Below are 26000 nucleotides of genomic sequence, written 5' to 3' on the forward strand. Positions count from 1 at the left end.
ATTTCGGGTGTCTCGATGATGTCACCACCATACAGTTACTAAGGTTAAATACTGCCTTTAAAAACTTTTTTAAGTTTTAAAAAAAAAAAATTTTAAAAGCCACTGAGGTCAACTTTTAAGCTCAGGCCCTCTCTGACCAGCTTAAATACAGAAAAACAAAGCAGTTGAAAGAACAGTACCAAAAGAAATCATCCATCTTTTCTCTCCCACTCCCCTCTTAACCACACACTGCCAGACCTACCTGCAACTGCTCCCATCCTGCTAGGCCCTCCTGCAGTTCTCTGTTGTTGCCTTTCCCAGTTTCTTCATAATCCTAAAGTGATCTTCTCATGAAGAGAGCCACCAATACCTGCCCAGACACTGCCTCTTGCCCTGCCTAACTCCACAACACATCCCAAAGGGGATGCAGGAAAGCCAGGAACACAATGACAGCTGCACAGCTCTTTATTACAACGCTGGTCCAACATGAACAGTCATGGGGGTCAGGAAAGGAAGTTACAAGAACAGTAACCAGGAAGAAACATCATAGGTCTGCACTCTCTTCAGTCCTGGGGATACAGCAGAGAAGAAAACTTAGAAGAAAATTCCATAAGAAATATGACAAGTCTCCTATCCAAATACATTCCAAATAGGAAAACCAGAATGGAGTGGAACCATGAGCTTCCCCTTTCACATTCCCCCTGAGAAGCTGTGTCTTGGTTTGAAAGACAGGTGTCTGCCAAGGAAGGCAGGAGTCTCCCTTGAAATGAAAAAAAAAAGCAACCCCCTTCCCTCCAAATTATTGTAATTTTGAAATTAAGGGGCTTTCAGGCAAAGATAGAGGAACAGGAATAACAGTTCTTTACTATTATATATCTATATGTGTATAACCAGTCAAACAAACAGCAATAACTATGGCAGTAACAGCACACACAAACCCAGTCCCAGCCTTCTCGGCTGTCGGGCCCTTTCCCCTCGGGTGCAGTTCCGCTCGCAGCCGGCAGGGGCGCTGGCGGCTCCCGGTGAGCAGGGCAGGTGCGATGGTTCCCCCGCGGCTGCAGGGGGCGCTCCGGAGCGAGCTCGGGGAGCACGCGGCTCTGGTGCCCTGGGATCCCGGGAAGGGATGGGACAAAGGCTTCACAAACCACTGGGCAGCCGATCCCGGTGTCTGGCCGGACCCTCGGGAACAGCAGGCTGGAATGGCAGGGACGAGCACAAATCCCGGGTGGCAGACGAGAGGTATTGAACTCCAGAGCTGCGGCGGGAACCCCGGAGGTCTGGGCAGGCAGGGAGTGCGGGGCTACAGAGTAGCGAAGGCTCAAAACAACAGCAGGAGCAGGGCGGCTGCAGCCCGGCTCCTAGCGGGGCAGGGGAAGGCGGGCTTGGGAATCCCGGGGTTTCTCTGGTAGAAGGAAGGCAGCTGAAAAACAGCAGCCCGCAGTGCCGACAAGTTCCCCCAGCCTCTCTCTCCATCCAAACGCCGGGAACTAACAGCCCACAAACCCAGGTGAAAGAGAGGATGAAAGAAGAGGCCAGATGGACCCCTCCCTCTGTGGCCAGGTCTTTTGTTTTTCTTAAGCACCTAGTAATTTGTCCCCCTAGCAACATGGATGGGGAAAATTCTTTAAGAGAAAAAGAAAACAGAAGAACTCCTAAAACCCCAACAAGCAGTTTCAGTTCCACTAATCTGGAGGCACAGTAAGTGAGTCATACTTCAGCAGGTACCTCCATGTGTGAGGTCAAAACCAGGTCATGTAGTAATTAAGACACTTTAATGGAATTCTCATGTTATAATAAGCTTGTTCCCACAGCTGACTCAGGAATACAGCAGAGCACCTGAAACCCAGCAGGTGGAATTTCTCCTTTTAAACAGTGATCTGCACATCTCCCATGTGGAGAGGTGTGCCTACATAATTTTATAATGAAGTAATACAAGGCTGCATATTTTTTACAAGGAAGTGATAGGAGAGATTTGTTAATGCTGCAAATCCAAGGAGTCTCCAACACCAAGACAATTCCCTTTTTGCCTTGTTTTCTCACAGTTTGTAATCAGAAGTTCCCCTGGCAAAAGAGGAACAATTCAGGTCAGCCTACAGAATTCGCTCATTTTCACAAGAGGCCACTCCATAACCAAGTAATGAAAAGGATCCCATCAGCCACAACAGAAGCTGGACAAGGCCTCTGAAGTCTGAGCTCAGGAGGGAAACTACCTGAGAGGGGAGGGCAAGGAGGCAGATTCTCCATGCTCACAAAGAAGACAAAAGCACACCTTATTTAAAAAAAACTCTTTCCACTCTCACATTTATTTTTCCTAAAAACAGTCCTTGCAAATGTGTCCTGTTTCTCTTTTCCAATTCAGTGGCATTGGTGTAAGTACTCCATGGCACATGACTCTGGGGAGGCAGAGGAAGTGTCCCACAACTCAGTCACATTTCCATAGGAAAAGCTGACTCATAAATTACATCATCCTGGAGATGCTGACACAGGTTTGTAAGGAGCATCCGAATGACAAGTCCCAGGAACAGGCTGGAGCCACCTGAAGGCTGGCCCAGCTCTAGCAGAGCAGGAGGCCCTCCTTTGTTGCCAGGCGCTGCCGATGGATCTTGTCCTGCTGTAGCTCCTCGTGGTTCGGATGCCAGAGTTTCATGACAATCCTCTCAATGTTTAGAGCATAGACTGTGTGTGCAGGGATAACTTCTTTGTGCACCTGGAAATGCATGTTAGAAAACAAGTTGCACGCTTCCATAGACATTTCCCCACGTTGCCCAGGGAATAACCTCCCTCTACTCCAGGATGCTCTGGGTGCCAGACCTGCAGAGTGGGAATTAAAGGCTGTTTCACAGGGAGAGCTGCTCCTGCCAGCACTGCCACAGCAGCCAACTTACACCACTTTCTAAGGGAGTGGCATGGTAAGGAAATAGTCATTTTGCTCTTGGGGTGGTAATCAATAATTGGTCATCAAAACCTTAGAAACAACAATTCTGACTAAACACGAGATGACTGTTTGATTACAGCTCTGTGGTCTGTATCCAGAGCTGTGAAACAAAATCCCAAGGCCTGTTCACAAAAGCAGAGATCATCAAGGGGGAATTTCTCACAGCTAATTTTAGACATTCAAAGTAGGCAATGTTCCCACAGCTGCCTGAGAGGGAGGGAACCACAGCCATACATCTCCAATGAAAATTCACCCAGCTGACCTTAAATGCCTCCCCAGGGTTGGGGTGATCATAGTTAATCCACTGCAGTGGTCTGCATGCCAGGACCAAGTATTCCTCTAAGTACCCAGGTGGAACATGAGAAGTAAGAAGGGACATGCCAGGTAAGTTATTTTGCTGCAGCACTGTCAAAACCTGTCTAGCTCAGTTCTGACATAATCACTGCAGTCTTGCTGCAGAGGAAGAGTTCACCCTTCTTGCACAGCTGTGAGACAGGAATTTCCTCATCAGCTCTGTGACCAAGGGGAGCAGAACAGGCATTAAACCATGAGTTAACACTGGGAACAAATCAAGGCCAAAGAATCTGACAGGCAAAGAAGGAAAGAGACTGCAGGAGGAGAAAACAAATCCCCCTCCATGCATGTAAACCACGTCTAAGACAGGCAGCTGGCACCCAGGACAACGCTGCCTGTGACACGAAGGTGTGACACGACCAGCTTACCTGCAATGCTTCAAAGAGGTCATACATGTTGACTGGAGGCAGCGATGCTGGCAGAGTGTCCCCAGAGCAGGCCAGGAGCAGGGCTGCCTGCTGCTCAGCGTCATCAGGAGCGGGCGGGGGGGCCAGGCTCTGACCTGCTGAGGGCGTCGCGCTGCTCGGGGGGCTGGGGGCAGAGCAGGCAGGAAGACATCCCAGTCACAAAAACAGCACCAGCTGTGGCAGTCACACAGCAGGGGCCCTGCTTTTCTACACCAGCTCATGTGGCCCATATGTACATAAAATTATTTCAGCTCTAATAAAAATTTCTTTAAAATTCCAGTTTAATAAAAAGAGTGCAGACAGATCCTCAACATGCCTCAGCACTGCTTAAATGGTCTTGGCTGTGCAACTTCTGTTCCTTGCAGCCAATAGTTTCTATCCAGCATAAAAATTAAGGCACACACAACATTAAACTGAAACACTGGCTATTAGGCAGAGTTGTTTGTAGTGCTATAATCAAATCTTAAAACACCCACGACCTCCTGTCAACTGCTAGAAGCTGCCACAGGCAAACACAACTGCCTTCTCATACACACATGCAGGCAGATGCACTGCACAAGCTCTTTGACACTGAGGCTCCAAACAAGAGGACCTTGAAGCTCTGCCAACTGGAAATACGTGCCAAGGAACCATAAACACATTTGGATGCAAGAAATAACAGGATGGAAGTGTCCTGCAGGTCCTCACTGACATTTCAATCCTATGGTACAACAGCCAGGCCTAAAGGCAGAGAATTCCTGTGTTACTGAAGTTTACAAAAAGCAGTAATAAACTAATGGACAAGCAGAGGTAAGGAACAGAGGTCTAATACTGTCCTACAGTCCAGTGCTGGGAAATCCCCATATTCTCACTCCCTGTTTAGCTGTACAATCCTCCATACCAATGCCTTCCTAGTGTGTGAAAGCAAAATAATAAAAGAAGACACTGAACCATGGAGTTATTCCAAGACTAGCAAAATCCATTTACATTATCAGTGTGCTGAGAGCTCCTTACCACTCAATTAAATTGTTATAAGCAACAACACTGTTCTTCAGATATGGCTGAGGGTTGACATTGCTTCCAAAGGCATACTTGAAATGGCCATCCCTCAGACGATAGGCTTTCCTCCTGGATATCACAGAGGTCAGAATGTCCTTAAGATGGTTCTGCAAAAAAACCCAAATCTTAGGACGTGTGGTGATGTGTAGGACACTCATGGCTAGGAGAAGGGCCTCACCAACTGGCAAGACAGAAGCAGTGCTGCTATGACCACAAGGACCTAAAGATGGAAGGGAACCAGTATCTGGACAAGCTACAGGACGTTTTCATTATCCAGCAGATGGATACAGAGAACATGGCATTTTGTGAGTACTGTAAGCATCAGCCTGGCAACTATACTTTAGTATGTGATGTCCTGCTTCAAATGTCAAAGGGGTGTCTTCAATGCTAGGAAATTCCCAACCTCTGATTAAGGTTAAGATTTCGTAACTGACATTAAATGTTACACTTGAACTGAAATACAGGCCCTGAAATGACAGTGAAAAGCCACTCACTCATCTTTTTCATTTGCCTGAAAAGCGATGGAGAAGGAATCATATGAAAAAAACAAGCAGACAACTTCTAAATTTGGCCTCACTGCCAGATGGGGAATTCAGGTTGGCCTCCACATCCTGAGTGCAGAAAGCCATCCACACATCAATGCTCCAAGCAGTGGCTGTGTCATTCCTGGGATGTGTAAAGTGAGGCACCACCAATGGCCAAAGCCAAACCAGGGCTTCACCTGCAGATATCACCTGATCCTGTTGCTTCACGGCCAGGCCAGACACTGTGCCTTTAACAGGTTGCTTTTCATAGAACTGGTCAAACTGGCATTCCCATTCTGTCCCTGCTTTTAAGTGACAGGAACAGTATTTTCCACAACAGCTACTTAACATGCCTGGGGTACTGTGCAGGTACTTCACAATTAACACTTGCAGGCAGAAGTCCAAGACTTTACATCTAGGGCACTACAAACCTGGAAGCCTCTCGATTCTCACATTACTCTGGGGCAAAAGGGCAATTGGAGAACAATCAGAGCAGCAGGTTTCCTCCCCATGCTGAGGGACAATACCTCAGACTTGCACACAAGAGCCTTTTGCTGCTGGTGTCATGAGACCACTGCTGCCACCCAGCCCAGCCTCACCTCCACAGCGTAAACAACAGCTGTCACTGCCTCCTCAGTGACATTGTCCAGCCCATGCTCATATGCAGTTACAATCATCCTTCCTTCCAGCTGGCCACGTGTTGGCAGCATCATGGTGTGAGAGCAGAGCTTCAAATCATCATCTTCCTGAGGATCCTTTGCCACAAACTGCTGGGCTCCTGACAGTGGATTCTGAGGCTGGAACCGGTGCTGTCATGAAAACAACATTAAAGCATAAGATAATATTCATTCAGACCCTTTGGTTCATCAAGGGGACATCCCTTCTCCAAGCAGAAAGCATACACCTATAAAAACATAAAAAATCCTCCCCAGGATACTCTCCCAACCCCCAATGACTTGCAGCTGAAGACATTGCTAAGTCAGTGTTGGTATGCTTTCAGTGAACTTGTCCAGCAGCACCCCAAACCACCTGAATGTTGGTTATCCACAACACACTGCAGCCAGAAATTCTACACAGCACATGAAGACTCACCTGCTCTGGTCTGCTCTGTACCGCCCCACCTGCTAGATTTGTTTGATTCTCCTGTGAGTCCCAAATATGGTCAGCCACTGTCCTTTTTATCTCCTTTCACATTACCCAGGCCAGTGACTGGACTTCCACATCTCTCAGACACCTCCTTCCATGCTGAAGAGTTCTCATCTATTTAATCATTTCTGGTACAGAAGGGTGTCTATTTACTTACTCTCTGTACAGTTTCCCTCTAGACTAAAACCCATGATTCTAAACTTGTGTGATTGATTCTTACATCTCTCTAATGCTTTAAACTTAGACCAATTCCAGCCCTAATTTCATACTCCAGTCTCCCTGTGCACTTTTACTACTCTAAGCAGAGCTGTGTTACTGAGCAGCCACTAATTCTGAGATGGATTATGACTCTTTTTCAGAACTGACTTGGTTATTTAGGGAAAAAACCCATCACAGAACAGGAATTCATACCAGAAGGTGGCATTTCCCAGGCCGCATGTATTCCAGCACAAATCCTTTGCTGCACTATGTCTCAAGCTCTCAGTGCTTGTGGTGGCTCCTCAGTCCCCAAATAAACGGGGGGTAACAAAGCAAATGTAAATTACTGATCCTTGAGCCCAGATATGTGCTTGGCCCAGCTCTAACCCACAAGGGAACAAGACTCATCATACTCCCAACAACTCTCCCACGGCTCTGGAATGGAGATTGCTGCAAGGCTCTTACGGGGAACGAGGACAAACACAGACTATAAATATGAACAATGAACATGCAGCAAAGTGGATTTCTCACATCTTAGTTTCCAGGGAGAAAGGGGAGCTGCTTTAGTGAAAGGACAGTGTGGCATCAGAGTGAAAAACCAATCCATCCACTACTGATGTGAAAGCAGGTTTCCCTCCCCATAATTCTAAAGACTTATGCTTTCATTACAGGAAAGTCACATGCCTGGAAAAAAAGACCTTCAAAATGTAAGCAACTTTCAAGGGGAATGTGGTTTGGGAGAGCAGAAGCCAACTGGAATGGACCTGTGGTCATTCACAGTGTTACTCTGACCAGTGAGGGAAACATTACGAAATCCCAAGGCACTTCCAAGTTCACACTACTCAGGAATTCCACTAGCCCATTAATCATAACATGCACTTCATACAGTGCTTACTGCCAAGCATTCCTGAACATGTGTATAAACACACACTAGAAATCTGGTGTATTGTAGGGGCATTGAGCAAATCAAATTCTAAGCCTTCCACTACACCACAGCTTGCTTCTCAAACTCTCAGCTACTTGCCGCTGAAGAGTTACAGTGAAGTTTTAAGACAGACAAGGCAACACAGACTGAATTCAGAACATCACAATTCAGGTTGCAGCTGTGAGCACTGCAAAGTATTTCAACAATTTCTAAATACAAGGAGCTTTCAGCTGGGGCATCCCTCTGGAACACTCGTCTCAAGTGCACACACTCACAGTGCCTAATCATAGTCCCTAGAAGGGCTCTATGCACCTTATCAAACCCTGCTTGTTGAAGAGAATGCCTCATCCCAAATCTCTGTCACACCAGGCCCTTCCACACTGGTCTGGCAGCATAGAAAACAACTGCAGAACAGGGGTATGACAGTGCTGGGTGAAGGTACAGAGCCTTTGCTGCAAAGTGAACTGGATCTTGCACATTTCTATGCCATCTACCAGAAGACAGCACCTTTGAAAGGCATCTTCAGCTCTGGAACAAACAACTGGACCTTCTAAAAACATTACACCCAAGGAATATCTTGCTTCTAACGCTTTGGGTTGCAGAGGTAATCACAGAATTCTGTCTGACTGCCTGAATAAATAGGAAATCACTTGCTTTTAGAATCTGGCAGATGTGTAACGAGAACCACAGACACACTTACATCAAACTTTTGGCGAACTGAAGAAATCTTTTTCTTCCCTTTGGGTTTTCCAGGTTTAGTTGCAGAGCCACCTGGCCATGGCAGAGATCCAGCACCTTCTACAAATGGAAAAGAAAAAATAAAACAAAACCAAAAAAGTAACTCTGTGTTGCTGATTTAGGGCCAGGATGAAAGCCTTAACATTTGGCCACCTGCTAAGCCTTAATCCAAAATCAACAGCCACAGCCCAAAGAAAGGTCTTCCGAGGGGAGAACACTTTTGATAGCCGTTCTCTTCCTTTGTCAGCCCCTTGCTAGTTTGACTCACTCATCACCCATGACTTATGTAGCAATTTCTGTCCAAACAAAACCCATAGTGAAAGGAGAGAGATAAGCATAGCCTGTCATGAAAGCCAAAAGGAAGGAAAAAGTCATTTGCAGAGAGCTTGCCTAGAGGTGGATTCTCCTCCCCCCAACTCCTGGATTACTAATTTTTCTCTGTTTCTGTATTTTCAAGTTCTTTTACTCAAGAGTTTGGATTACAACGCAGGAGACGCCAGAATTCTTGTTCAGACTTAGTTGTTTATTATATCTTATCTTTAGCACAGCTGCACAGTGTGCCTCCAAGGTTGTTAGGGTGGAAAATGGCTGTGATTTTAACTTTCCAAGCTTTTTAAAGTCTAAATTAACCAATTATGACATGCTAAGTAATATGTTTTTACTTACAATCCAATTACCAACTTTTCATGCCCGCAATGCAGAACTTTTGACCCAATGATAGAGGATTCAGATTTGTGAAGAAGGAGAAAGAAGAAGACATAAATCCACACCCAAAATCCTCCATAATGTTACACTTATATGTAATTATATCCCAAAAACCTAAATTCTCTAAACCCAGGGTTCCAGCACTGGATCAGGTCAAATGTTAAACCATCTGGATTAAGCAGTCTGACTCCCCAGTCCTCCTTCTGCTTCAGCAAGCTTTGTCATGGATCCTTATTGAACACCACAGCTGATTGTTCTGTTACACTGAAGAGAAGGAGAGGGGAGAAAAACTGCAGAGGCCACTGAGCCCAGGAGCAGGATGACACTAATGTGACCAGTGAGTGAACAGCTGAAAAAGTGGTTACTGTTTAGTACCAATAAATAAATATATTTAGTCACATCATCAGCTCAGAAGTCCACTGAATGCTGTCTGACAGCTACACCTACAGTAGGCCAAACCACATCCTGATAATCACGCAGCACTTGGAAAGTACAGCCTAGCAAATTTCCTGCTGACAGGTTTATAGCATCTCTGAGCAATTAATTCCTTCAGGAACACTGGGGCTTAAGACAGCACTGCATTGGATGTGTGTGCACTCACTGACAGGGAACAAGTGCAACTCAGAGACTGGACAGCCCTCTCGTGGCTACAGAGGCAGCCTCTGCTTTGTGCCTCCAGTACCCTCCTTCCCTGGTTTTGCACTGCAAGTGAGCATCCTTTTCCTTTGGAGCAGAGCATGCCCTGAGCTGGGTCCCTGCCCACCTCCAGGGAGCTTGGACAGCTCAGCTCTGAAGGGACTTCAGCTGCCTTCAAAGCAGAGGCTGAAGCTCTGCTGCCAGGCAATTCTGACAGCAATGTCTTAGACATTCCCTGGCCACACCTCAGCCAGAATTTGCCATTTCCTCTAGACAGGGACAAGAAGTGACAGCAGCCTTTCCACATCTCACCACTCACAACCGGGCTATCCTCAGGCACACTCACTGAGCACTGACCAACACCCAGTTGTGGTTCTCTCCTGCTCCCAACAGGCTGCCACAGTTCTCACCAGCTTCACACCAATCTGTTGATCTCTGGCTGTCCCAGCTATGCTTAATTTGCTGTAATCAAGAATTAACCATGTTTAATTTGCTGTAGTTAGGAATTCATAAATACAGTTATATCACAGCCCTGTTTGTAAGGAATGAAGCTGGCAAAAAGACCTTGGCTATGGGCAGCTTCCCACACTCAGAGCTGGAGCACAAGCAGAGTGTTCTCTGCCATGGAAAAAAATTTCTAATACACGACTGTAAGGAACAGGCTAAACTAGAGGATTCAGGTGAAGTTTTTGAATGATCAGCTGCTAAGAAGGTATTAGAAACAACCCACACACACACAGATGGCACATTCTTCCTACATAAAAAAAAGTTAACCATGAAGTTTAGCTACGTCCTATTAGAAAGGTGGAAACCCATAGCCTACAAACCCTGTTGTCAAAATCCACTGGTCAGTTTAAGAAATTAAAAGATAATAAAAAACCTCCCCGAAACTCATAAGGCTGGTGTCACTACTCATCAATACATCACAGGAGAGGCCCTAATAATGGGACATAGGAAACCACGGTGGAACACCACATCAAAGACCCCACTTGCCCTTCATCAGGATCCCAGGATCATCAAAACAATGCTACTTCTCTCAGATATTTCAGTTTTTACAGGTCTTATTCTTCCTCCTTCTCTCCTCCATAGCAGGTCAGACCCCTTCTAGTCAGGGGAGATTAGGTGCACTAAGGACAGACACAGAAATGACCCGTGCTATTCCAGAGCTCTCAATACAAGCACACCTCTAGCTCCCAATGTCACCACACTCCAGGCCCTTCTTCCTTGCCAGAAGTCTCACACAGCTCCACTTGTGACAGTACCCTCAGCTGTGTGACTAGAGAAAGTGCAGTGGATGGAGATGGAAATTGCAAACACTCTTTTCTCTGACAATGTACTACAGATACAATGTTACAGCCAAGTCTGAATTTTCAAAATACCTTTTTTTAAAAAAATAATGCAGTAGCTTTTAAATTAAATAGCAATTAAATTTTTAGGCTTTGACAGCAGATCTGAAAGATGCAACTTAATTGAATCTCAATGTGCACATTTAACAAGAACTTAGCCAGACTCAGTTTAAAACAAGGAAAAGATAAGATACAATCTCCTATTCTCCACCATAATGAACCCATAGCAGAATTTTTGGTTCCTTTTCCAGGTTTTCATATTAACAAGCCTAATGCACTAGATGAAGAAAGCAAAATTTCCCTCTAGCATTCTAAGAAAACCAGTACTTGTCTTCCTGGCTACAAATGACAAGGCTGGGTTGGCTCAGGTGTGGAAGATGTCAGCGGCTTTTATTTAATCTTGCTAGCAACGGAATCAGACCTCAACAAGCCACAGCAATGGCTGCTGCTCTGCCTTCCAAGATCAGCAACAGATAAAAAACATTTTTCTAAGAACTGCCACGTCTGCATAGCACCATCATGATGGCACCAGCCAGTCCAGACAGAGCCTGTCAGGTTTTCCTGACGTGCTACATGAGGAAAGGACAAAGACACAGAGAAAGTCACCACAGAAGGAAGCAGAGAGGCAGAGAAAACACACATTTTCCACTCCCGTTTACTTGATCTTCAGTTGGGGGGGTTGTTTGTTTTAATCTTCTTGCAGGAACAAGGGGTTTGGTCAGGTATTCTGCTGCTATTTGGCTGATATTCTGCTCACACTCGCATTTTCTTACTTTTCGTCCCTTCTCAACACTCTGGAGAGAAGCAAACACAAGCAACTGAGCTCATCTCACGGCTGAAAGCCCTCTAAGCAAAGCCTGCGGACAAACCTGACAAAATAAAATGCTCCTGTTATTCCACATGAGTTCTAATTCACTGAACCATCTTTTAATTGCCGCCAGACTACTACTAAATAAATTAAATCCTTACATCACTAACTCAAGTGTTTGCAATTGTCTCAGTTTTATTGTTAACATTTAGCTAAGAAAGGCAGTAACAGTTCAAGCAAGACACATTAACTGAAGAAACCCTGCTAACCTGAGTGCTTGCAACTGTCCAACAAACAGGGTAAGCTTAGTGAGCAAGTCCATGCAAGGTTAAGAAAGGATTTAAACCAGAGCTCCTCTTGATGGATTTTTTTGGGGAAGAAAAAATCCCAGTGTGCTGGTTTGGGGTGGAAGACGGTTAATATTTTCCACACTGGCTTGTATGGGACTGTGTTTTGGATTTGTGCTAAGAGTAATGTTGGTAACACAGGCATGTTTTCATTCCTGCTGAGCAACCCTGACACAGAGTCAAGGGCTTTTTTGCTCCTCACCCCATCCCACCAGCGAGGAGCCTGGCAGTGCACAAGGACTTGGGAGGGGCCACAGCCAGGAGAGCTGACCCCAAATGGTGATCCTTCACATCAGAATAGACAACACAACTCCCTCCCTCTCCACTGCCAAGCCCTAAATGTCCCATGCCAGAGAGGCTGTGGAACTGGGATTTGAAGTTTGGGTGACCAACAGCCTAAGCAGATGAGAGGAGGAAATGCAAAGTATTCTCAAAATGGGTCACATTCACCCAATGCTCCCCTAAATCCCAGGTGGAACCACTACTTCAAGAGGCAGCAAAATTTGGATCAGATGGGTTTGTTTGCATGGTTCAACATATGTTATAATCACTCCTAAAAAATACTTTCCCCAAGGGTTCTTATTCCAATACAGTACAACATCAAGTACAATTTTACCACTGACCACAAGATTATTTTTTAATACAAAATAGCATTTTAAGGATGGTTCTTTCCCTTTATCTCTCACACGAAGGTGGAAAGTACATGCATCAGTAACCCTTGTGATTGCGTGCCAAGTGCCTCAAAAACACTTCTTTAAAGTTACTTCTTTCCATGAATCATGAAGTAAACACCTTCTACCCAAAAGACAGTGGCTGAGACAAAAGCCTGTTAGCTTTCCATTCTTACATGGAGAAAAAAAAAAAAAAAGAAACAAACCACAAAAAAAAATTAGCAGGTGTCAGACTGGCATCTAGGGGAAGAAAAAGAAATCTAGATGTTAACAGCTAGTATTCCACTTGTACTGCATTTTCCTGGGCTTGCACGTACAACCCTACACCACACACAGCTGATAGTGAGATTTACCAGTCAGTGGCCCAGAAAGAGGTATCTCAGCACAGATCAGCTCCCAAATCATTGGGAGACTCTGCACTCATCTGTGGACAGCAAAACTGAGACTATAGAAGGGACTAGCAGAACACACTGTTAGCTCCACAGCACCAAACCATGTCTTTAAGACCACAGACCCATGACTAAGCTGGCTTATGCAACCTGTGGACACAGAGCCAGCCAAAGCTTGCCTGAAAGCCCTGGAGGTGACCAGCACTGGGGAAGGATCATGGCCAGCTGGCTCACCACTACATGCTATCACTGACCTGCTGAACCACTACAACCAGGGTTCTTCAAGGGCTCTGAAGGGAGCAGCTGCAACAGGACAAGACCAAATCTCCTCCAAGGACTTGAAATTAAAGGTCAGGCAGGAAATAATGAGCATTTGGAAGGCACCTGTGGAGCAGGACCTTGCTCTGCTGGGGCTCCTACCTTCAACACATTCCTAAACAGCCTTGAAAAAGGGACACCTGGGAGAACTTGCTGACAAATCCTGACCAGACAGCTGCAGAGGAGCTGCCATGACTAAGTGGCATAAACAGACTGGCTAAAGAGACAAATGACATTCAATACAGCTAAGCCCAGAGTGTGCACACAGGAATAAACAACCCCAACATCAGTCACATGGCAAGAGGCTCTAACCTGATCACTGCCTCTCAGAAACAGGACCTCTGAGCTATGAACTCTACCCCAACACTCACAGCAGCTCAGTGCTGAGCTCAGAGAACAGACACTGTCTCCCTCCCCCTCCTCATTTAGACTCAGCTGCTCCAGGTAATAACCAGGGGAATCACTGTTCTTGTGCTTTCTTTTTATAATCCATCTGTAATTAATTAATCTAAGTCGAAAGCAAGGAGCAGCAGATTCAGACATAAACCTTCTGATTTACATGAGTCCAGACCCCTAAAGGGAACAAGTCTAGGACACACAAGGTGTTTCTGAAGTTCAATCAAGAGCAAACAAAGCAAGTTTGCAGGTAGGGGTGATTAACATTTAAATAGCACAGCTGGTACAGTTAAGGACCAGCTCCAACACAAAAACCTGCGGGCATCTATGAGTTTTTCAGGTTTTACTTCCTCTAGCTACAACAGGCACCTCCATAACAGGTATTCTGTCCTCTCAAGAAACTCATCTCTCAGGTCCCGTATGAGCTGTAACAATTTTCTCTCCCCTCCTACACAGCAGTTCCGTATCGCAAATTGCACCTCAATTGCCCTTGCTACCACAGCTCTGCATTGAGAGCTCTTTTGAAGACCAAACAAAACACACCCTGCAACCCTGAGGACAGCCATTCTAGACACTCAAAAAGTTGTTACTCTAGATGCTCACAAAATTAAAATGTTATCTGCAGACAATTGGGTTAATTGGTCATAGCTCAAATAAGGCCCACTGTAAGCACTTTTCTATCAGATATGTACTTGAAATCAAGATCAGTCAGGAATACCCAGCTCTCCAAAATGACCTCCCCAGCAGAGAAAGGAACAAAGTACAGAGGAGGAAGAAAGTGGTAAGCAAAGCAGATCAAAGAGAAAGCTGCATCTGCCTTTACCCTTCAACTCACAGCAGACACCCAATCCAGAAATCAAACCAGATTATCACAGGCAGCAATCCAGCATCAGCCTCTAACCAAGCACACACAGCTTAGTCATAGAAGTATCTCTGCTGAAATCAGCTGAATCACTATTTTGCTACCTTTTTGCCTGTGTGGAAAAAACTCCATGAATATTAAGGCTCAGAAAATTGGGGTACTGTGTAGACACACCCCAAACACACAAGTTGCACAGTGTTACACCCAGTGTTTAATGAGGCTTCTCAGGACTTACCTGGGGCAGAAACCAAGATCTGGCATCGGGTGAGAATAGCCAGGAGGAAATCGTTGTGAGAGTGGACTGTGGAGAGACAGAGAGCTCATTAGCAGCACATCAGTGCCCACAGACACCCCCTCAAAGCCATCCTAAAGCAGCTCCCTAAGCTTTCCCACAGCTGGGTTCTCCCCAGCTGCTCAGTTACAAAGGCAGAGTTTTCAATTTAAGTTTTTTTGAGAGTTTACTTCTACTGGGCCCAGAATCTACTATTATGACAACAACACAAAAGACACTACACACAGCATGGAAAACAATTAGGTCACTTCGCAGTGTTACACACACACACACACAAAGTGTTATAGCTACTTGTCTCTGTGTATTCAGCCAGTAAGAGGAGGAGCAGCTGTCTCCTCTTGCCATGCAGGCACCAGACTGCACTGCTTTTGGTTTTGCTAGAAAATCCACCAAAACGAGAATCAGCCCCACAAAGATGAAGTCAACTCAAACAGGTTCTAACAAAACAGAACTTCCTTGCAGAGGTTTACCGGAACATAGAGTAATCGTGCACTAGAGAAAGTGAAAATAACTTCATAGGCAGGATCAGAGGGTTACAGGATCCTCTTTGGAGTCTAAGCACCAACATGCTCCCTGCCCTTCCCTACAGAGATCATGAATATGGAAGCCAGGAGTCCTCACAATGAGCTCAGCAACGCCCATCAGTGTTTGCAGACACACAAAGAAGCAAGGATCAAGGAATCTCATCCTTCAGCACTCCCACCTGCCATTCCCAAAGGCCAGGAAGGACCTGCCTGCAGCAAATTCACCTAGGTGAATTCAGGGTTCCCTCCCCTACTTCAGCCACAACCAAACGCAAAATACAGAAAGGACTGTGTCTCCACAGTGATATTTAAAAAATGGCTTTTTGGTTGCTGGAACAGCATATTTTAAATTTTTACCACATTTACACAAGGCCAAATTGCCTCTCAGTGCCCGAGTTACAAAGGGACTTCCCTACGGAGGCCAGGGCACCTCCCACCATTTTAACTCCATTGCTACCTATTTAACTCCTATTTCCCCCACAGCACTTTCCGCTTTCGGGAAGTACCGTGGAGCCGGGAGGAGCTTCCCACGCCTGGCAGGGCAAGGCAGGGAAATGACACAGACGGTGTTTTTTTACCATTGTCTTGCGTGAGAAGCCTGCGCGCTTCCAGGTCAAACTCCTCCTTACTGATCTTCTGCTTGAACCAGAGCTTCAGGTTGGCCCAGTACCTAGGGAAGAGCAGGGAATCACAGAATCAATTCGGTTGGAAAAGACCTCCGAGATCATTGAGTCCAACCTACCAACACCACCGTGTCAACCAGACCACGGCACTGCTTTCCTTGAGCACCTCTAGGAACGGTGCAGACACCAGAGGAAAAGCACTGTTCCCACACCCAGAAGCAGCGCAGAGGTTTTGCACAGACACAGCACAAACGCGACGGGTCAGGGGAGGCCGAGAGGGGCCGGGCAGATCGCGCAGCCAACAGCCCCGATCCAGCCGGGCGGGATGGCCCAGGCCCGCATCCCCCGCTCCCTGAGGGCACTCACTGCTTCACGTTCTCGCCCAGCGCCTCACTGAGGCTCTTCTTGGCCGCCTCCAGCTCGCTCACGTAGGTCGCCATCACGACCGCCGCCGCCTGAGGGCCGTCACGTGCCCTTCGGTCACGTGGCCGGGGAGGGGGCGGTGCCGGCGCGCAGGCGCAGAGGAGGCGGCGGCGGCTCCAGGAGCAGCAGAGGGAAGCGTGTCGGGAATTGTTGCGGGAGCCGCAGCCATGCCGGGACTGCTGCTGGGGGACGAGGCGCCTAATTTTGAGGCGGACACCACGCAGGGCCGTATCCGCTTTCACGACTTCCTGGGAGACTCGTGAGTGCTTAGAGTTGTGGGACCGCAACCGGGGGTGGGCGCAGGGGGGTGGGATGTGCGCGCCGCCGGCGCTGCCCGGGGAGCAGGGACGGAGCGGAACCGCTCACCGCGTTCCTTCCACATGGGTGAACCCCGTGTACGCGGCGCAGTTCCACGGGCTTGCTCCAAAAATGTGGGGTTTTCTCGTGGAGCCGCAGCCCCGCGCCGGAGAGCTCGGGGGGTGGGCACGGCGGGATTCCCGGGGAGCGCGGTGGCGAGAGCTGCCCGTCCCCATCGTCGTCGTCTGCGCGGCCGGAGGGCGAGCCCAGGCCTGGAGGACAGGGAAGAGTCAGAGCCCGGGGCACGGCAAAGCCAGGCTTGCCAGAGCAGCCCTTAGCCCAGGCCAGTCCCGGAGACCAGCTCGGGTGTCACGTACATCCCGGCAGTATGAGCCCGGGCGTGCGAAGGCGCAGTGACAAAGGCTCTAGTCCTGCTTGAGCCCGACCTGGAAAGCCACGTGCCTTCGGGCACCATTTCCCGCACAGCCAGCTGCTCCATTTCTGACACAAGCACAGCGTGTTTGGGACTCACTCCCGGCAACGCTTGGCAGGCTTGAATCAGCGTTTGGGTCCCCTTCTGTCGGCATTGTGAGCTTGAGCAAACGGAGAAAAAAGAACCCTCTTAGCTGCAGGCCTTCTGAAACTGGCTGTTCCGGCTTGGTCACACACGTGGTACCTTTCTCCTCGGTTGTTTCCTGCTATTTATTCAAGGAGCATAGTTATTGCATGAAGAGACTCGGCACCAGTGGCCAGGTAGCTGCCCCGTTAAGTCCTGGTGACCCGTGGCAGTCACACGGCTCTGGCAGAGCTGCAGGGGGCCTCACTTGATCCTTCCAACTGCATTCCCAAATGTCTCAGATAGAACTTTCCCCCACTGCTGTGGTGCTGGGGGCCAGGTGAAGATCGGTGCAGTAAGATATGTGAGTGTTGAGCTGAGAAATGGTGCAACGAGTCCCTGGCAGGGAATTTGAAGTGCTAGGGGTGCTTTTGCTTTTGTCCCAGGGAAGTCCTGAGAGCCTTTTTGCTCCAGCCCATCATGCTGCTTGCTGGGCTGCATTGCTGCCTTTCTCTGTGCACTGCTTACCTTACTGGTGAAGTGTAGGATTAGTATTTGCCAGCTCTAAAGACTCAAAATCTATTGCTGCCAAGCTGTGGCCAAAAGCAAGGTAGCTGTGTCATTGTAACAAGAGCCACAATACAATGTTAACTTCTGGCCTTCCCTGTTGATTAATTCTTACTTTTTCATGAAGTGCATCTAGCAGCTCACAGCCGCAGCTGGGTTTGAGGCTTGGTCCTCTCCCATTCTTTTGAGTTGCATGATATACATGTGTACCTCCTCGTGGAGATGAGGTGTAGGGGGTAGTGGCCAGTCTCGTGAATCAGTGACCATCTCTGCAATAACCTGGCTGGCAGGTTGGCATCTGCATCCCCTCACGCATGGGGTCTCTGGGTACAGTGTACACAGGGCTCCCCCAAACTTCCTCACATGGCACAGTGTCCACCTCCATGTCAAGAACCACGGGCTGTTCCAGTATCTCCTGTAGGATCCTGGAGGGAGAGCGGGGAGTGAGGTGCAGGGAGTTTCTGAGAGCAGGGCTTATCTCATGGAGGTTTCTAGTGATAGGGAAGGAAGAGTTCCCAGGGCAGGATTTCCTTATCAGAGAGACGAGCTGTTCCTGCCCTCCACGCCATGCACACTCCACAGCTTTTTGTCTGCAGCACAAACCAGAATGACATCTCACCTTCACACCAGCTCCTTCCCTCCCCTTCCAGGTGGGGTATCCTGTTCTCCCACCCGCGGGACTTCACCCCTGTGTGCACCACGGAGCTGGGCCGGGCGGCAAAGCTGGCAGCCGAGTTCAGCAAGCGCAACGTGAAGATGATCGCGCTCTCCATCGACAGCGTCCAGGACCATCTCTCCTGGTGCAAGGTACGGGCTGTGCAGGCGGGGCAGCTTGAGCTGCTGCCCTGCTCCAAAGGCCACAGGAGAGGCCCACACAGGCTTGGAGCTACATATGTCACATCCCAACGCATGGGGGTGCTAAAATTCAGGGCAGGAACGGGAAGGTCTTCTCCATCTTCACAGAGCACCCCACCAAGTCCAGGGTGCTCTGTGCACTTTGATACAAGAGGAAAACAATGTTACTGCTGTCCCACCACTGGCCGGTAGGGTTAAATCATGTGGAGGTGATGCTAAAACCTCAGAGGAAGGCAACTATCCATAGACCCTCAGAAAGTTCTGTAATAAAACAGGAAAGGAAAAGAGGCATCAGAAGTGAGGAGGCAATTGTGGTTCATGCTTGGGTAGGGAAAACAGAGGACAAACAGGGACATGTTAAACATAAAACCACAAATAGGAGAATGTTAAATGTAGAACGAACATGAGGGAGTATTAAAAAAAGATAGGAGTGGAGTAACTTGGTGAAGGAACTTGAAAGGAACTAAAGACAAACTTCTGAAGGGAGCCTGTGTGTGCTGCCAGCGAGAATGGTTCCAGGGCTAGAGGCAGTAGGGGTCTAAAATGAGTATTTCAGACAGAAATGGCCGGAGTGTAAAAGTCCCTGGGTGAATTACCTGCCACTCTCTTAGCTCTTAATATTGGGAATGTTCTCACATATTTTCCAGGGGTGAGAGATGTGTGCAATAAGAGGCATTAAAGGTGAGAAATGTGTACACTTGAACATTATTTCATGACTGACTGGCTTTAGAAATTAGCTAATTGCCTTATTGCTAAATTGACCTTTGTACCTGAGTAGTGCATGGCCAATGTCCAAGCAAGGGACATTGCCCTCAGAAGGGCCTGGGGAAAGCAATGTACAAATCCCAGTAAATGAGGTTTCTGTGCTAGTCAAACTGGCTGAAGGCAGCAGTCAAATTAGCAAATAACATGTCATTAAACATAACAGAGAATTTGAGTTGTGCGTTTGTTAGGGAGTCTCATCTCGTGGTTGGCTAAAGCCCTTTGTGTTAGGGTATTGCTGACTTCTGCAAAGGCTTTGAATTTGCAAGAAGCTCTTCAATGAAATCAGCTTTGTGAAGGGCAGGCTCTTTCTTGCAGGAAGGCATTAAGTTGTGTCAAGGGAGGGAAGTGCTGAGCTCTCTCCAGGGCCTGCAGGGATATGTGGGGTTCAGCAGACTCAGGTGATCTGAAAAAGAGATGAACAACGAGCTGACTTTGCTGATGCCATGAAATTATTCAGCACAACCTCAGGTAAAACCAGGAGAAGTTGCAGATCAGCCTCTCGATGCTGGCTGAGGGGAGCCTTCCAGAAAAACCACAGAAAATGCAGTGATTCAAGCTGTGGTGAGCTTTCTGTCAGGCTGAGAGAAGCCTTGGAGACAGAGGTTTGGAAGTGTCAGCTCGGCACCTGTCAGAAAGAAACAGGTGAAAGTCCTCCAGAAAAAAAGATCCAACTGATGAGGACAAATCCACAGAAGACTGGAGTGTTCCATGCAGTCTGTGTTTCACTAGATTAAACTTAACAAATCCTAGGAGTGAGCAAACCTTTGGGCAGAACCCTCTGTGCAGCATTCCTAAGCACACCTCTGCTTTCTCTTTGGATGAAGCTCCTAGCAGTAGTGAGAGGATGAAGCTGTTTTTCCCTGGAGCCCAGCCTGCAAGGAAGCAAGTGGGCAGGAGGGGTGGCCGAAATCCTGCATGAAACAATAAAGAAACTTCTGCTTGCTTTGCTGCCAAATATCTGTGGGCAGCCTGGAAAGGTGGGGCCAGAGTGTAGCCAATAATCCTTGTGCCACTTTGTGCAGCTGTGCTTTCCAACCAGAGATGTCACAGCTATTCTTATCCATTCCTAGCCAAAAAATAGCCTTGCTCCAGGAACTGGAACAAGCCTGTAGCTCAGCCAGGGATTGATTCCCACTCTCCGACCTCCCCAGTTGGTGTGCTGCTTCTCCAAGGGCTGAATGAATGCCTGAGCTCCCGAAGCAGGCCTGGCTGGCACATGCTGTGCACATCAGAGGTTTCAGCGCTCTCTTTGGCCACTGATACCTGCACCTTGGTGAGTCGATGGTGAATAAATCACTCCAGTGATGCCTGGTTTCAGCTTGGACTCTGGAAAGAAAATTAGTTAATAGGGAAGCGAGTCATGGGTGTTTTATTGCAAAACAGGGTGTGGTTCATGAGGCTGTTTTCTAGAGCTCCCCAGGTCATGAAGTTACGTGCAGTTTGGAGCGAGTTACAGTCCATAGGATTCAGGTATTACTTCTCAGAAACTCTCTCCGTCCTCCAACCCCTGCTCTGAAGAGAGGGATGGGTGGGTCTCATTTGCTGATGTCCATCTGCAGCCTCTTGTGACTCTGTGGGGCATTCAGCAGCATTTCTCCTCAGCTGAACTCTCCAGCTCTGCTTTCCTTCCCTGCTCTGCTCTGACAAGGCAGGTTTGCAGGACAACAGAACTGATTCCTTGCTTGCTTCCTAGGCAGGCCTGACCACAACCCAGCCGAGATAAACTGCCCCTTTGAACAGAGCAGTGGTGACTCAGAAAGGCCTGGGGAGAAAACAAGCAAAGAGAAAAGCTGGAAAGGAAACATCTGGCCACGTGTGCACCACTTGACCTGCTTGCAGCATCCTGAGCAGCTGGGTCAGGGCTACAGCCCCTTTTGTCAGCACCATCAGCCTAGGAGGGCTGAGGAGGGGTGCAGGGCCTGCCTGCTCTTATTGCTGTTGGTGTTCTCTGAGCAGTGCCAAGGTGCAGCATTTCCGACCCTGCCCTCCCTGAGTTCCCTCTGAGCTGGGCCCACCCTGCTCCTCCCCCACATTCAAAGCCTGGAGAAGGCAGAGAGATTTGTATATTGAAGTTATCAGCTGAGCTGATAATGCAGCACAGCAGTGTGAGGGAGGCTCACACCAGCATTGCAGTTAGTTCTGTCCCCTTGTAGCATGACAAGGGTGTAAGGAACAGTCTGCCCTGTTCTGGGGCAGGAACCTTGAATTACACTTGCTTTGATGCTGGCAGCTGCTCTGCCTGTGCCGCCTCGAGCAGGCTCCTCCCAGCACTGCTGGGGCTCAGTGTGACCTGTGAGGGTGGTACTGCAAAGTCCAGGGGTAACTTAAATGCCTTGCTCAAGCCCAGACCAGGCTTGGAGATGCTCAAAATAACAGTTTCCCTGTATTTGTGAGGCCGTTCAAGTTTGAACTAGTACAGGGAGGAACCTCATAAACCAGGGTCACAAGGAAGAGCTTGCAGGGCTGTGGAGGGGGATGGTTTTCTCTTCTGTCCCAGACATGGTTCAGAAGGGAGTGAGCAGTGTCCCAGCACCTGCACTCAGGCTTCCACTCTTATTTTTTGAGAGTCTTTAGTTAAGTAAGCTGTGAGTGACTCACTAAATGGAATTGGTCCCTTGCACAAGACCTGTGAAGTGTTGGACCTTTGTTAGCTGTAGAGTTGCTGGTTTGCTCTGCCACTAGAGACAACAATTCCTTAAGAACGCAGTTCAGTTGAGGTGTGAAACCAGCACATCTGTCAGCAGTGCTAGATCCCGTACTTGGAGAGAGTTGGAAGAGGGACACTGTTCTCAGTGAAAGGTGGTTAAACCTCTCTGTGTCACTAACACGGGCAGGAATTCCCTGTTGCTCCATACCCACTGCCTGGGCAAAGCAGCTGGTCCACAGGGTGTGAGTGCAGACAGCCTAAGAACTGACCTCCAAGAACAAGGCACAGTCCAGCCTGGCACAAAGGTTTCTGGTTTGTCACCTGGTTTCTGGCAACTTCATGGAAGGCCATGAGCCCCTGGCTGTGCTATGCCAGCCTGAGACCTTGGGGCCAGGCGAGTCACGAGCTCCTGCAGCACAGCTGCTGAACGTTTCTGCCTGGCCTCTGTCTCTGTGATGGTGCCACAGCCAGGAGCAGGAACATCCCATGGCTTTGTCTTTGCAGGACATCAATGCCTACAACGGGGAACAGCCTGCAGAGAAGCTCCCCTTCCCCATCATTGCTGACAAGAACCGGGAGCTGGCCGTCAAGCTGGGCATGCTGGACCCAGATGAGCTGGACAAGGATGGGATGCCCCTGACCGCTCGCGTGGTGAGTGCCTGTCCCCACAGTGCCTTCCCAGAAGTACAGAACCATGCCCTGCTATCCTGCCCTGTGTCTGTGGGGCAGCTTACCTGGATGGACATAGCCATCCTCAGGAGCTGGGATGACTTCCTTGGGCTGGAACCATGGGTTGTCTCACAGAGAGAGGCAGCGCAGCGCTGGCCTTCTGGTGACCCACCCATCCTGGTTGTGCCTGTCCTAGACTTATTTTTGCCAGTCCTTGATCTACTGGACTTTCCCTCTCCCCTCATGTGCTTGCATTGGAAGGGCACATGTAGCAAAACAAGCTGGCATTGGACACAGGAGCTCCCAGAGCAAAACCACATTCCCTGGGCATCACTTGTTCTCCAGATCCCTACCATGGCATCCCCCTGTCCCAACACCTGTGATCAAGCAGGCCACCTCCCAGGAAAGGAGGGAACATCAGGGCTGAGCAGATCCAGCAGAGCACTCAGACAAATCTGCCCAGCCCCTGACCCTGTCTCCCTGTGCTCAGGTGTTCGTTTTTGGCCCGGATAAGAAGCTGAAGCTCTCTATCCTGTACCCAGCCACCACTGGGAGAAACTTTGATGAGATCCTGAGAGTGGTGGACTCCCTGCAGCTCACAGCATACAAGAAGGTTGCTACCCCTGTGGACTGGAAGGTGAGAAGCAGAGCAAAGCTCAGAGCCAGGCACTGGAAACAGGCACTGAAATGGCAGCCAGCCTCCCTTGGAGGGACACCCACAGGGTGGGGGAAGCAGCAGGTGGAGGCAGCCTTACCTTTAAAGGCTCCTGTTTCTTGCAGCATAAGCTCCCAGTGAGTTGGGCCAGCTCACCCACCTCCTGGGAAAGCACACCTTTCTCCAGGGCTTGGAATCAAGGGGGAGCCAGCACCACCTGTCCAGGGGTGCCTAAGCAATAGGAATGGATGAGCAGACTCAGGCAAGCTGTGGTCCATCCAGCATTGCAGAGATGCTCAAACTCTCCCATCCTTACTCCCTGTTCCCATGGAAGTGCCATGAGGAGGAGCTGGGCTGTGGGAACCCATTGGCAGGGCTGGCAGATGGCACAGCTCTCCCTTTGGACATCACCCATGTCTCCTGGTGTAGCTCCCAGTCAGCCCTCACTGCTGGCTCCAGGCAGAGCTGCACAGGGCGTGCCTGGGGCTGAGCATTCACAGGGAGGTAGTGCCACCTGTGTCAAACCCTGCTGGCTCCTCACCGTTCCCATTTGCTCCCCAGCCCGGTGACAGTGTCATGGTCGTGCCCACCTTGCCTGACGAGGAAGCCAAGAAGCTCTTCCCCAAAGGGGTCTTCACGAAGGAGCTCCCGTCGGGCAAGAAGTACCTGCGCTACACCCCGCAGCCAGAGTGAGTGTCTGTCTGTCCGTCCATCCCGCCGGGATGCCAGGAGCCTTCCCAGGCCCAGCTCCTGCCCCTCCGACACCGCACAATCCACAGCCTCGTACCGTCACACTGGTGGTGCACTGCAGTACTAAACCAACCCTCCTGTCCCCTTCACCCCCTACATCCCCTCAGAACTAAACCCTGGGTGTTTTCCTGCCTTGAGCCAGCCCTGCAGGGATGAGATGAGCAGACCAGTGGGGACTCCAGGGCCCGTGCTGTGGCATCTCTCCTGTTTGGTAGCAGCCATGCTTTTTCCAGAGGCGTGGTGAGAAGGGGTGTCCTGCTGGGACAGGGAGCTTTGGGAGCTCCAAACTGCTGCATGCCTTTCAGAGCAGCTGTCTAACACACCTTTGGTCCCATGAGTAGGGGAGGAGCTGCAGAGCCAAATCTCTCACTTCTTACTGCTTTCTCATCTCTTGCTGGAAGGTGATTGTTTCCAAGTTTTATGGAAGAGGGAATCGAGCAAATAAACTGACCTTCAGTAGTACCTGCAGTGTTCCTTGTGTGCCTGTACTGGCCCCCATGGCACCCTGCACCATTTACTTTGTTCCCTGTGGCCGTGCAGCTGGGATTTGTGCCCAAGCTCCCGAGGGGGGTAGCAGCAGCATAGACTGCTCTTGTTCTTGCTCTGTAAGGAAGGCATTTTGGAAAGATAGGTTGTCCTGGGGCACCCGGTCTCAGACAAGGCTGTTGCACTGCCCCTACTGGGAAGGAAGAATGTGTCTCAGCCTGGCCTGCCCTTAGCTGCTGGGTAGGGGGCCCGTCCCTGCTCCCAGGGCACGAGCAGGCACAACATGAGCTGTGCAAACTCCTGCCTGCTCTCCCACACCGCCATCTCAGGGATTTCTCAAGAGATGGACAATGTTTTAATGTAACAGCAGGAAAGAAACCTGCTTGCCGAATAGCTCATAGGCTGGCTGCCAGCATCCCTCAGTGCCCAGCACAATCAGCAGCGCTCAAAAGGAGCAGCTGTTAAAGAAACCAGCTGTCTTGGGGCACAAGTGGGGACTGGCAGGTTTGATGTTCAAGGTGAACAATGCACCAGATGCAATGAGATCCCCCTTCAGAACCCCACAGACTAATCCTGGGGCAGCACCCACAACCCTCTTTCATTATCCACCCACCCCCCCAAAATAAAAAGGTTTTATTAATTTTTAATTGCCTTCAGGAACTATGCAGTGAATATTGGCATATTTCCCCAAATGGCTTTTAAATGAACCTTTGTTATGAAACTCTGTATTATTCCCATGTATTATTTTGACTAGAAGATAGGAACAGTTGGTCTCTGGGCTGACTTTTGTTCTCACTCTTCCACTCCGCAAGAAGGGGAGGGGGAAGGGCAGCTTTCCTAGTTCCCCTTGGCTGGTCTGCCCGAACTCCTGAGTTTCTTGCTGTTCCCTCACTTTGATCTGGTTTCCTAAGGAAAAAAAGGAATATCTGCCTCCTCCAAGCTTTTCAACCAACTGCCCAAATTTTCTAGAAGGACACAGCCCCACTGCAACCTTAGTGCAAAGAGCCTGCTCTGAGCATCCCCTGGGGAAGGGCACTGGGGAAGCACAACCACTCTGGGATACCACTGAAGCTACCTGCAAGTCAGGACAAAGTGGAACAAATCCTTTCAGCAGACCCAAGGGCTCTACAGCCAGCAGGGACAGCCACTGGTCCCACTGCTGAGGCAGG

General features: G+C 48.9%; 2 protein-coding genes across 2 annotated transcripts; one reads left to right on the forward strand and one right to left on the reverse strand.

The window, feature by feature from the left end:
• Positions 1-1732: 1732 nt before the first annotated feature.
• Positions 1733-16651, reverse strand: TADA1 (transcriptional adaptor 1). Its single transcript, XM_042029811.1, has 8 exons — positions 16528-16651; positions 16117-16208; positions 14958-15023; positions 8207-8304; positions 5837-6046; positions 4669-4820; positions 3637-3799; positions 1733-2686 (listed from the first exon to the last, which is right to left on the reverse strand). The coding sequence occupies exons 1-8, from the start codon at positions 16599-16601 to the stop codon at positions 2534-2536; spliced, it is 1008 nt and encodes a 335-aa protein (XP_041885745.1). The 5' UTR covers positions 16602-16651; the 3' UTR covers positions 1733-2533.
• Positions 16652-16665: 14 nt separating this feature from the next.
• On the forward strand, positions 16666-24807 carry PRDX6 (peroxiredoxin 6). Its single transcript, XM_042029812.1, has 5 exons — positions 16666-16843; positions 18655-18811; positions 22776-22922; positions 23431-23577; positions 24157-24807. Exons 1-5 carry the CDS (start codon positions 16752-16754, stop codon positions 24286-24288), a joined length of 675 nt encoding a protein of 224 aa, XP_041885746.1. The 5' UTR covers positions 16666-16751; the 3' UTR covers positions 24289-24807.
• Positions 24808-26000: the final 1193 nt, after the last annotated feature.

Source organism: Corvus kubaryi, unplaced genomic scaffold, assembly GCF_017639235.1.
Source record: "Corvus kubaryi isolate FWS band 111438036 unplaced genomic scaffold, C.kubaryi_AGA036_p1.0 37334, whole genome shotgun sequence".
Lineage (NCBI taxonomy): Eukaryota > Metazoa > Chordata > Aves > Passeriformes > Corvidae > Corvus > Corvus kubaryi.

Coding starts and splice junctions, on each gene's coding strand:
- TADA1 (XM_042029811.1), bottom strand. CDS start 16,601: ATGGCGACCTACGTGAGCGAGCTGGAGGCGGCCAAGAAGAGCCTCAGT. Junction 8,305..14,957: donor GATCTTGGTTTCTGCCCCAG/GTAAGTCCTGAG, acceptor TTCCATTTGTAG/AAGGTGCTGGATCTCTGCCA. Junction 3,800..4,668: donor TATAACAATTTAATTGAGTG/GTAAGGAGCTCT, acceptor CTCTGCCCCCAG/CCCCCCGAGCAGCGCGACGC.
- PRDX6 (XM_042029812.1), top strand. CDS start 16,752: ATGCCGGGACTGCTGCTGGGGGACGAGGCGCCTAATTTTGAGGCGGAC. Junction 16,844..18,654: donor CACGACTTCCTGGGAGACTC/GTGAGTGCTTAG, acceptor CTCCCCTTCCAG/GTGGGGTATCCTGTTCTCCC. Junction 22,923..23,430: donor TGCCCCTGACCGCTCGCGTG/GTGAGTGCCTGT, acceptor CCCTGTGCTCAG/GTGTTCGTTTTTGGCCCGGA.